Here is a 12,961-nt window from a genome sequence, read left to right as displayed (position 1 = left end):
AAAAAAAAAAAAAAAAAAAAAAAAAAAAAAAAAAAAAATTAGCTTCGTATAGTGGTAAACACAAGTAGTCTCAGCTACTTGGGAGGTTGAACTGGGAGGATCACCTGAGCCCAGGAGGTCAAGGCTACAGTGAGCCATGATCAAAAGTCTGTCTCAAAACAAAAAACCAACAAAAGAAAAAATCTTCCAGAAATGGTTCTTATGTTGTATTTGTTTTCCTTGAGGGGAAAACTAAAAAAAAAATAAAAGTAAAAAACCAGAAGGGCTTCAAAATAGAAAATTTCTGAAGCTATGCCCAATTCAGTGTTTCTACTGCTCAATACACAGGACAATTAGAAAAGCCTTCTCACACCAGGCTTAACTGAATTGTTACCTTTCCTCCTGCTGTGACTGTTTCTTCCTCCTGCTCATCTGCAAAACCAAAACATACAATTTATTTTAAAAACAGGTAAATGTTCTTTGGGTTATTTGGAATTTATGGTTTAAGAACTGATGCTGCACAGAGAAAAGGAATGCAATAAGAGCATTATTAAAGAAAAATCACTCTGAATAATTCACTAAAATAGAATTTTACACAAAAGTACACAGGTGATTAGAAATTCAAAGCAAAGATCATTGAAAATTTCAAACAGTGGGGAATTTATAATTAATTACTACTTGAGCTAATATCATAGTCATGATCTTACTTAGTAACAGATACAGGACTTGATCATGATTCTTGTCTCCGGAGCTGTGCTAAAATAACAACATTTTGGGTTCCAGAAGAAGTGAATAAAGAATGATGAGTAAAAAAACAGGTGATAACCAATCCCTTCCTAATCTTAGACTATTAATGCCTTCTGAGGATAGAGGGCTCAACATGAGAGAAAGCCCAGGTAAAATTTATAAAGTAGACAGTTGATTTCCACAGTGAAAAGTATAACTGCCAGTATAGAATAGGTAAGAGGTAAAGAACAAGAAATTACATTATCATATGTCTGTAACATTGAAGCTTTTTATCATTACTGTGACTGTTGGCACTAGGTAAGGCATGGTGAAGTTCAAAAAGAACATGGGATACTGGGTTCTGCAGTGCACACCTACAGTCCCAGACACTCCGGAGGCTGAAGTGGAAGAATCACTCAAGGCCAGAAGTCCAAGTCCAGTCTGGGCAACACAGCAAGATGTTGTCTCTTATTTTAAAAAAAGGGGGGGAGGGTGGTCAGGTGTGGTCACTCACACCTGTAATAACAACACTTTCGGTGGCTGGTATGGGATATAGCAAAAATAAACAAAAATTTATCCGATTTTGAAAAATGCTATACAAAGGATAAACATAAATATGTTAGAGAGGAACTGGGTAAGTGGACACTTCAGAGCAAGTAAAGACGTGTCTCTGAAAAGGTGGCCTTTTAGCTGAAATGTAAGAAATGAGAAAGACAAGGTAAGTATTCCATAAAATGGAAGAGACCAAATCAAAGGGCCTCCAGTTGGATTGGCTTGGTGACTTCACAAAACAGAAAGCCACTGGCAACACGAATAAAGGCTAAGTACAACAGGCAAACCACAACAGCAAGTACAGCGATACAAGGCATTGGCAGGTAAGTTAAGACAGATCAGGACCCAAATCAGGGCTTTGCCTCTTAACAGTTAAATATTTGGAAAGAGGTTACCTCTTTAAATCTCCATTTCCTCATCAATAAAATGAAACTAACAGTTTAATAGTGAAGTGCAAACACATGTAGAATAAGACCTGGCAAGTACTCATGCCACCCAGAGATGAACACTGTTGCTTAACGTGTGAGTTAGTTACAAATACTTGCTAACAAGGAATTGGGGATTCTGGGTGTAAAAAAATATGGTACTAATTACCAGTGGGAGTTTTGCAGCTCTGCATAGTGACTATATTTATCTAGGAAGTAACTTACAGAAAGAAATGTAGGTAAGGCTGCCAAAAACAAACACTTTGGCCATTGGACAATGGTAAACCACAGGAAAAACACACTCTTAGTAGAAAGTGTTAGTTTGACTTAACATCTCTCCCTTTACTCAAATACGTATTTTTCATCTGACAAATTTCATTCCCCAAAGTAGTCTTGGTACTCAATGGAAAGATACCTTTGATAATACTAAAGTAGCTGATCCCTAAACGGTAATATTCAATACATGTTCTCTTCCTCCTTTCATATGTGAGAAAACATGCTCCACATCAAGCACCTGAATCCTTCAGAGACCTGAAGAATGAAAGAATGGGCTACATTTGACTAGGTAGCATATAAGGCAGAATACACAGCAGTAGTTAAAACAACAGGTCTGGCCGGGCACGGTGGCTAACGCCTGTAATCCCAGCACTTAGGAAGGCCAAGGTGGGCAGATCACCTGAGGTCAAGAGTTTGAGACCAGCCTGGCCAACATGGTGAAACCCCGTCTCTACTAAAAACACAAAAATTAGCTGGGTATGGTGGCAGGTGCCTGTAATCCCAGCTACTTGGGAGGCTGATGCAGGAGAATCACTTGAACCCAGGAGGTGGAAATTGCTGTGAGCTGAGATCGTGCCATTGCACTCCAACCTGGGTGACGCGTAAAACCTCATCTAATTTAAAAAAAAAAAAAAAAAAAAGTTCTGAGAACAAAAATTTACAGTTGATGGATCACTGTCCAATATATTCAACTCATATCTGCCATCAATAATAACGACAATTGCCAGGCACAGTAGCTCACGCCTGTCATCCCAGCACTGGGAGGATGAAGCAGGTTGGAACACCTCAAGTCAGGAGTTTGAGACCAGCCTGGCCAACATGGTGAAACCCCGTCTCTACTAATAATACAAAACTTAGCTGGGCATAGCGGTATGTGCCTGTAGTCCCAGCTACTCAGGAGGCTGAGACAGAAGAATTGCTTGAACCTGGGAGGCGGAGGTTGCAGTGAGCGGAGATCGTGTCACTGCACTCCAGCCTGGGTAACACACTGGGACTCTGTCTCAAAAATAATAATAATAATAATAATAATGACTGCAATTTGTTCAAATACAGAATTCTCTTAATTAGAAGACAGAATTGAGGTCTCACTTTCTAAAACAAGAGATCTTGAAAATCCCTTCGAGTTTAAAATTCTGTAAACTCAAAAAGTTAGTATATACTTGAAAACATTAAGTTCTCCTTTACAAGTAAATTAAAAAAATAAAGATTATTGTCTCATCCACAACTCTCCAAAACAAAGATGTTTAAAACTACCCCTATTTTTTTTTTAAAAAGGAACAAGTGATTATACTCTTTTCTACTCTCCTACAAAAACACTCAAGAATTATACCTTACTTGCGAAAATGTAAGACCTGGAAATACTATGAAAGAATGATGTGATTCTCATTTTACACTGCCTAGAAACTTTAATTTGGCTTACAAGGTATTAACACTCCACAAATTTTTGTACTAACGATACAATATCAATTTGCATATGTTACAAAAACAATTATTTCAGCGACACCGAAACAAGTACTTTAATTAGAATTATTTTGTTAAAACACTTATTCAAGTATACTATTACCGCCTTTGTTAGGTTGTAGAAAAATACTATGCTCCAAGAGGGGGTGATCACTAAGAATGGCAACAATGGATCATAGGAAATTAACTTTCCTGTCACAGTAGCCAACGAAGTCATAATAGTACTAAAAGTAACAAAAAAATAAAAATTAAAAAAACAAAAAACAATAGTGCTAAAAGTAAGCCACAGTTAATATCCTGTAGTGGTTAAGCACAAGTCTCACTTAAGAAAGGAGTATCAAGCTGGGCATGGTGGGGTGCGCCTACAGTCCCAACTATTTGAAAAACTAACGTGGGAAAATCGCTTGAGTCTAGAAGTTTGACACTGCGATGAGCTATGATTACACCACTGCACTCCAGCCTGACTAATAAAACAAGACCTTGTCTTTTAAAAAAAAAAGATAAAAGTAAGGAAAAAATAGACTATCAAAGGAGATGAAATATTCAAGAGACAAAGCACAGACCTGTGCATAGATTTTTTTGGGGGTGCTTACCTAGATCTGCTACAGTTCCTCCTTTAACAGGTGTATTTTCACTATCTTTCTTTAGGTTCACTAGAAAAAGGAAAAAAAGAGGAATTATGTGAGAAAGTTCTCCTTTTTAGAAAGAAAACAGAATAGAACATGATTAAATGACATGCATTTCACTACAATTGCAACAACATTCAATACACACTTTCAGGTAAAAATCACAAGCCCGGCTATGAAGTATTTAACAGAAATATTTAATTATATTCTATGATTAATGACCCAATCACCATGTATTTTCATAAAAGTAAACAATAAAACAACTCAACAAAACATGAAAATAATCTTTCAATGCCTTCCACAAAAACTTATTGAAGTTTATGATGCATTTCTTTTGATTTACACTTCTATTCCATTCATTAATTTTAAAACCTAAGGAAGAACTGATACATTTTTAGTTTGAGACAGGGACTCACTCTGTCGCCCAGGCTTGAGTACAGTAGTATGATCATAGTTCACTGCAACCTTGATCTCCCAGGTTCAAGCAACCCTTTGACCTCAGGCTCCCAAGTAGCCGGGACTATGGACGAATGCCACCATATCTAGCTAATTTTTATATTTTTTGTAGAAACATGGTTTCGCCATGTTGCTCAGGCTGGTCTTGAACTCCTGAGCTCATGCAATCCACTGGCCTCAGCCTCCCAAAATGCCATGATCACAGACATGAGCCACCACGTCAAGCCAAGTAGATACCTTTTATATATCCATATGGATGTCAAAATATATCCTGATAGTTTTTTTTTTTAACTCTATGTAAATGTTATCAATAGTGTGCTTAGTTCTTCTTAGCACTGACCTTTCCACGTAAGAATTGTATTACATTTCTTTCATTTTTACAGGTTCACTGTGTATTTTAAGTTAACTAGCCCTCCACTGATAGAAAGCATGTTTATTTTAAATATTTCACTGTTCAAAAACTAACATTCTTTTATAATTATATTTGGGGTGCATTTGATTATTTTAGATAAATTCTAAAAATAAAAATGCAATTAAATGTACACATTTAAAAATTTTAAAAACACAGCCAAGGACAGGGGAGGTGGCTCATGCCTGTAATCCCAGTACTTCAGTGGGCTGACACAAGTGAATCACTTGGGGTCAGGAATTCAAAACGAGCCTTGCCAACATGGTGAAACCCCGTCTCTACTAAAAATACAAAAAAAAAAAAAAAAAAAAAAAAAAAAATAGCCAGGCATGGTGGCACCTGTAATCCCAGCTACTAAGGAGGCTGAGAGAGGGGAATTGCTTGAGCCAGGGAGGTGGAGGTTGCAGTGAGCCGAAACTGCGCCACTGCACTCCAGCCTGAGCTACAGAGACTCCATCTCAAGAAAAAAAAAAAAACAAAAAACAGAAAACCACACAGCCAAATTGTGTTAAGTGTCTTCATTAATTTATGCTTCTATCAACAGCACTGGATAGAACTCGTTCCTCAAAACTTTCACACTTTTTCACCTACCTTTTAGGTTTTGAAAAACTTATAGATGAAAATAGTGATTTGAAGAACTTACATTATCTTTGCTTAAGTGAGGTTGGCCATCTTTTCACACATTATTGGCCATGCATTTCTAACAAATTACCAATCTAACATAATCAACAGTAAATACTTTCTAAATTAGTCTAAAGGGTTCAGACTCATTATACATTTTGTTAAATGGGCAAATAAATATTTTCTCCAAAAAAAAAATGGGATTAATACCCTTATAAACTGGGTATGGTGGCTCACGGCTATAAGTCCTAGCTACTAAGGACGCTGAGGCAGAAAGAACGCTGGAACTTAAGAGGTTAAGGCTGCAGTGAGCTACGATTCCATAGTTATAGTCCAGCCTGAGTGTAAAATAGTTAATTTTATGTTATGTGATGTAAATCTTAATTATAACAATGCTGTATTACCAAAAAATAAACAAAATTTATTTAAAAAAAAAAAAAAGGAAAAAAATAGACAAGCTAGAACACAGTATTAAAAGTAGTTTTAAAAGGTTAGGAATGGCCAGGCACAGTGGCTCATGCCTGTAATCCTAGCCAATTGGGAGGCTGAGATGGGTGGATCATCTGAGGTCAGAAGTTCAAGACCAGCCTGGACAGCATGGTGAAACGTCGTCTCTAATAAAAATACAAAAATTAGCCAGGCATGGTAGCATGTGCCTGCAGTCCCAGCTACTCAGAAGGCTAAGGTAGGAGAATCACCTGAACCCAGAGGTCAGAGGTTGCAGTCAGTGGAGATCACGCCACTGCACTCCAGCCTAGGCAACAGAGTAAGACTCTGTCTCTAAAAAAATAAAATAAAATAAAAATTTTAAAAAGCATGGCCGGTTGGGCATGGTGGCTCACGCCTGTAATCCCAGCACTTTGATAGGCCGAGGCGGGCAGATCATGAGGTCAAGAGATCGAGACCATCCTGGTCAACATGGTGAAACCCCACCTCTACTAAAAATACAAAAAAATTAGCTGGGCGTGGTGGCGTGCGCCTGTAGTCCCAGCTACTCAGGGGGCTGAGGCAGGAGAAATGCTTGAACCCGGGAGGCGGAGGTTGCAGTGAGCCGAGGTCCCACCACTGCACTCCAGCCTGGCACCTGGTGATGGAGTGAGACTCTGACTCTGTCTCAAAAAAAAAAAAAAAAAGAAGCATTGCGCACAGTGGCTCACGCCTGTAATCCCACCACTTTGGGAGGCCAAGGTGGGCAGATCACTTGAAGTCAAGAGTTCAAGACCAGCCTGGGCAACACAGTGAAACCCCATCTCCAATAAAAATACAAAAATTAGTCAGACATAGTGGTGCACATCTGCAATCCCAGCTACTTGGGAGGCTGAGGCATGAGAATCACTTGAACTCAAGAGGCAGAGGTGGTGGTGAGTCAAGATCATGCCACTGCACACAAGCCTGGGTGACAGAGCAAGACCCCGTCTCAAAAAAATAGTAGTAAGAAAAGAAAAAAAAAAAACAGGAGGAGGGGGAGCAGGGGGAGGGGAAGGAGGAAGGCAGGCGCAGTGGCTCACGCCTACAATCCTAGCACTTTGGAAGGCCAAGGCGGCTGGATCACCTGAGGTCAGAAGTTGAAGACCAGCCCGGCCAATATGGCAAAACCCTGTCTATACTAAAAATTTAAAAGAAAATTAGCCGGGCGTGGTGGTGGGCACCTGTAATCCCAGCTATTTTAGAGGCTGGGGCAGGAGAATCAGTAAAACGCTGAGGGTGGAGGTTGCAGTGAGCCAAGATCGCGCCACTGCACTCCAGTCTGGGAGAGACAGAGAGATTCTGTCTCAGAAACAAACAAAACAACAACAAAAAACATTTATAGAACACAAGACTCAAAAACTGCACGAAACATGTCCTTTTCAACTAGTACAAGTAAAGGTTCAGCAAAATAGACTGTATGTTGGGCAATAAAACAAGTGTGAATTAATTTCAAAATACTGAAATTACAATGAATGTTTTGTTTTTTTTTTTTTCTTTTGAGTCAGGGTCTCACTCCCTAGACCAGGCTGCAGTACAGTGATGCGATCACGGCCCACTGAAGCAAGCCTCAACGTCCTTGGTTTCAGCAATCATTCCACCCAATAGCTAATACTACAGGGAAACACCACCATGCCCAGCTCTGCCACAGATTTTAATTAGAAATTAACTATAAAATAAGCCAGGCATGGTGGTTTGCACTTTGGGAGGCTGAGGCGCGCAGATTGCTTGAGCTCAGGAGTTTGACACCAGCTTGGGCAATATGGCAAGACTGTGTCTCTACAATGAATAAAAATCAGGCAAATGTGGTGGTAGGCAACTGTATCACAGCTACACAAGCGGCAGAGGTAGGAGAATCACTTGAGTGCGCAGTGAGTCGTGATTGTGTCAATGCACTCCAGCCTGGGTGACACAGCGAGAGAGCATGACTTTTTTTCTTTTTTAAGACAGAGTCTGGCTCTGTCACGGAGACTGGAATGCAGTGTCTGATCTCAGTTCACTGCAACCTCTGCCTCCCGGGTTCAAGCAATTCTCCTGCCTCAGCCTCTTGAAGAGCTGAGATTACAGGCACATGCAACCACGCCTGGTTAATATTTGTATTTTTAGTAAAGAAGGGGTTTCAGCATGTTAGCCAGGCTAGTCGTGAACTCCTGACCTCAAGTGATCCACCTCAGCCTCTGAAAATGCTGGGATTACAGGCATGAGCTACTGCACCTGGCTGAAACCCAAAATTTTTTTCTTTAAAAAAAAAAATAAAATTCCAAACATTTTTTATGAGGCCAGCAGAGCAAAACCTAATGAGGAAATGCTAAGAACACAAAGTTAAAGATCAGTATCCTCCACAAATACAGACTAAAATAATCCTTTAAAAGTATATTAAACAAATAGGACTGGCATGGTGACTCATGCCTGTAATCACAGCACTTTGGGAAGCCAAAGCAGGCAGATCACAAGGTCGGGAGATTGAAACCATCCTTGCTAACATGGTGAAACCCTGTCTCTACTAAAAGGACAAAAAAATTAGCTGGGCATGGTGGCACGCACCTGTAATCCCAGCTATTCAGGAGTCTGAGGCAGAAGAAGAATTGCTTGAACCCAGGAGTTGGAGGTTGCAGTGAGCAGAGATCGTGCCACTGCACTCCAGCCTGGGAGAAGGGGCAGGGGGGGGGAGTGACAGGGGGAGACAGAAAAAAGAAAAGAGAAGAGAAGAGAAGAAAGGAAAGGAAAAAAGAAAGGGAAAGGGAAAGGAGGGAGGGATGGAAAGAAAAAAGAGAAAAAGAAAAGAGAGAGAGGGAAAAAACACATTTGCAACACTAATGCAGGCAAAAAATTTCCTAGGACACAAGAAAAGTTAAAAGCACCTGCCCTCCAAAAAAAGCATTAAGAACATGAAAATCCAAGCAACTGTGAATAGGGGCTTGAATTGCTTATACTTAAATTTAGAAAAATCAAATGCTTGAATCAAATAAATTCACTAGAAAACAGAAAACCAATAAAAAGGACAAGTACTAATTCTCCCGCTTATTATTTTTTTATCCTTTAATCCCTCCATCTGGAGGTCAAGAACTGCTTGGGATTCTTTCCTTGCATCTTTTTCACCTTTAGCCTTAGTGCTTTAGTCTACAACCAGACAACACACCATCAGCTCAGTGCAAAATACAGACAGATCAATGCTGATAAGCCTAGCTTCTCCTGGTATTAATTGCACTAATATATGTATGTATATATACATAGACCACCCAGTGCCCATCTGAATCACTTTATCAGTTGCTCTGTGTTTAGTGCCATATAAACCATATAGTCTTTTCCTAATTTTAACTGTATGCTTCCTGAGTTTTAGTAACTCATCTTACTTTTATATAAAACATCCAGATAGCTTCCTATATTTTAGAAATTTCTCAATAATGGCAAATAATGTTCCGGTTTTCCTTGGCCCTTTTTTAATAGTCTTTTCCGCCAATGCACAAGTTTAGCACAGGAGAGACAGTTATATGCTTGGTATACATCTTAATCTAAATCCTAGACTTTTTTTCTACTTTTCATTATTTTTAACGCTCCCAGAATAGTAAAATACAAAAAAGGTACCTTATAATTTACTACAATCCTCCACATTAGACTGTTTTGACAAAACTGTAATTAAGCTTCTAATAGAATATTAGATTCTATTATAACCAGAAAAGGTTCTAATTTCTCCTGTAATTTCATTTCAGTAAAGTATAAAAAAAAAACACCTAAAAACCTACTAACAACTTTAATGACTTAGTTTCTAGTCCCCAAATTTTAAATCTCCACTTTCTAGACCCCAGTAAACTTTGTAAACTCAGATGATTGGTATGAGAGCTATAATGCACCAACTGATGATTATGTATAGTCTCTTATTACAAGATGCTCCCATAAAGATGGGTGGAAAGGGTTAATAAATAAATAAAATGACTATCATAGGTCTTTACTTTTTAAAGTATGCTGGAGCTTATTTTTTGAAAATCTAATTACTGGCTCACTGAGGACACAAATATTGAATGGTCAATAAAAAATACCTTATTAATATTTAAAAAACATTTTGGATTTTCTGTTTTTGAGATGGAGTCTCAACCTGTTGCCCGGGCTGGAGTACAGTGGTGAAATCTCAGCTCACTACAACCTCCACCTCCTGTGTTCCAGCGATTCTCCTGCCTCAGCCGCCTGAGTAGCTCGGATTACAGGTGTGCACCACCATGCCCAGTTAATTTCTGTATTTTTAGTAGGGATGGGATTTCACTATGTTGGCCAGGCTGATCTTGAACTCCTGGCCTCAAGTAATCTGCCTGCCTCAGCCTCCCAAAGTGCTGGGGTTACAGGTGTAAGCCACCATGCCCAGTCCACTTTGGATTTAATTACATTAAATAGAAGTTAGGCCAGAATTTACATGATTGGTAACTAAGGTTCATCACACTTAGAAAAAATTCATTACTGGATATCTTCAAATATGCACTCACATAAAGCAATTCCTAGAGATTTCAATAGGTTAAATTGTATATAGGGATGTACACCACTTTTTCATAAGAATATGATTCTGTTGCAATTTAAAAACCATTAATTTTGGCCAGCATGCTGGCTCACCCCGCTGTAATTACACCCCTGTAATCCCAGCACTATGGAAGCCGAGGTGGGCAGATCATGAGGTCAGGAGATCAAGACCAACATGACTAGCACAATGAAACCCCTGTCTCTACTAAAAATACAAAAATTAGCCATGCATGGTGGCACATGCCTGTAGTCCCAGTTACTTCGGAGGCTGAGGCAAGAGAATTGCTTGAACCCGGGAGGTGGAGGCTGCAGTGAGCTGAGATCATGCCACTGCACTCCAGCCTGAGTGACAGAGCAAGACTCTGTTTCAAAAAAAAAAAAAAAAAAAAACCCAACACAAAACCATTAATTTTAAAATATTACTAAATTTAGAGAAGTTTTTGGTTGCTGTATGTTTTCTCGATAAATGTTCAAATGATTAAAGAAAATTCAAAAAAGATATCCTTAAGAAGGACAATCTATTCATATTTGAAAGTCATGAACTGTGGACCCACAGCAAGCAATGAATTATCCCATGGCGTTGCTGAGAATTACTAAATTAAATCTAACATTCTCATGCAGAAGAATACAAACCATTTTTGGGGAGTACTACTTCTTCTATATTGGGTACAGGTGTTGGGTCTTCCATATCCTTGGTTAGATCTTCTTGTTCATCTTCCTCTTTCTGACTTCTACGCTTCCCATAAAGGCTAGCTTGGCTAAAACATACAAGATATATGAAATATAAACCAGATTGATTATGGCTACTTACAGTAAACAGTTTCTGAGGCTCTACACCTTCATTATTTGTAAACTATATGCTCAAAATCACTTTAAAAGACAAACAATATGCTGGTCACGAAGGTTCATGTCTGTAATTCCAGCACTTTGAGAGGCCAACGTGGGTGGATCACTTGAGGTCAGGAGTTTGAGATCAGCCTGCAAACATGGCGAATTTCCATCTCTACTAAAAATACAAAAATTAGCCAGACATGGTGGCAGGCACCTATAATCCCAGCTACTCAGCAGGCTGAAGCAGGAGAATCGCTTGAACCCAGGAGGTGGAAGCTGCAGTGAGCTGAGTGTGTGCTAGCGTACTCCTGCCTAGGTAACAGACCAAGACTTCATCTAAAGTAAGTTTTAAAAATAAAAAAGGAAGGCTGGGCATAGTGGCTCACGCCTGTAATCCGGTACTTTGGGAGGCTGAGGCAGGCAGATTACCTGAGGTGAGGAGTTCGAGACCAGCCTGGCCAACAGGGTGAAACCCTGTCTCTAATAAAAATACATAAGGTAAGCGCGGTGGCTCACACCTGTAATCCCAGCACTTTGGGAGGCCGAGGTGGGAGAATCACCTGAGGTCAGGAATTTGATACAAGCCTGTCCAACATGGAGAAACCCCATCTTACTAAAAATACAAAACAATTAGCTGGGCATGGTGGCAGCTGCCTGTAATCCCAACCACTGGGGAGGCTGAGGTAGGAGAATCCTTTGAACCCCCTAGGCAGAGTTTGCAGTAAGCTAAAATCATGCCACTGGACTCCAGTCTGGGTGACAGAGTGAGACTCCATCTCAATAAAAATAAAAAAAATAAAAATAAAATAAAATAAAAAAACCACAAGACTTAGCCAGGCATGATGGCACCTGCCTATAATCCCAGCTACTTGGTAGGCTGGAGGCCGGGGAATTGCTTGAGCCGGGGCGACAGAGGTTGCAGTGAGCTGATATAATCCCACTGCAATTGAGCCTGGCTGCTAGAGCAAGACTTGGTCTCATTAAAAAATAATAAAAAAATTAAATTTACAAGGTAAACATTGAAAAGAAAATATTAGGTAACTTCCTCCAAATTACATCTAACCAGCCAATAAAATAAAAATAAAAGTTAATGGGCATTTAAAAATGCAAAATATCCTACCAGGCAATTGTAGACACTATCACAAAAAGAACTTAAATTAGTGTAATAAAAGAACATTTGCTAAGGAAATATGACATATTCTCTCTCAAATTATAAGCAATCACATATGTGATCAAAGATATGTATCATTTTGTTTTTCTGGCCCTATTATCATCGAAATATCAGGAACTCCAAGTAGAATCCCTAAATATAGTACTAATTCTTCTGTATAAAAACTTCCGCCAGCCAGGGTGGCTCAGGTCTGTAACCTCAGCACTTTGGGAGGCCAGGGTGAGTGGATCCCCTGAGGTCAGGAGTTCCAGACCAGCCTGACCAACATGGAGAAACCCCATCTGTACTAAAAATACAAAATTAGCCAGGCATGGTGGTGCATGCCTGTAATCCCAGCTACTCGGGAGGCTTAGGCAGGAGAATCACTTGAACCCAGGAGGCAGAGGTTGTAGAAATCACACCATTACACTCCAGCTTGGACAACAAGAGCAAAACTCCTTCTAAAAAAAATAAAAAT

The 12,961-nt window shown here is 39.5% G+C and overlaps 1 protein-coding gene across 2 annotated transcripts in view; it reads right to left on the bottom strand.

The window, feature by feature from the left end:
* The window catches only part of SMARCC1 (SWI/SNF related, matrix associated, actin dependent regulator of chromatin subfamily c member 1), a 215,906-nt gene that overhangs the window by 108,189 nt on the left and 94,756 nt on the right, over positions 1-12,961 (bottom strand). For both annotated transcript variants that reach the window (XR_004275039.1, XM_032297943.1), the window contains exons 11-13: positions 11,136-11,260; positions 4,013-4,072; positions 374-411 (exon numbers count right to left, since the gene is read on the bottom strand). Coding sequence is in view for 1 of the 2 variants with exons in the window: in XM_032297943.1 (XP_032153834.1) it covers positions 374-411; positions 4,013-4,072; positions 11,136-11,260 (223 nt within the window). In the remaining variant the exon portion in view is untranslated. The remainder of the gene's footprint in view (positions 1-373; positions 412-4,012; positions 4,073-11,135; positions 11,261-12,961) is intronic.

Source organism: Sapajus apella, unplaced genomic scaffold (genome assembly GCF_009761245.1).
Source record: "Sapajus apella isolate SASKATOON/1434 unplaced genomic scaffold, GSC_monkey_1.0 scaffold38, whole genome shotgun sequence".
NCBI lineage: Eukaryota > Metazoa > Chordata > Mammalia > Primates > Cebidae > Sapajus > Sapajus apella.
Note: the sequence above shows the minus strand (reverse complement) of the source record. Positions and strands in the feature narration are given on the sequence as shown.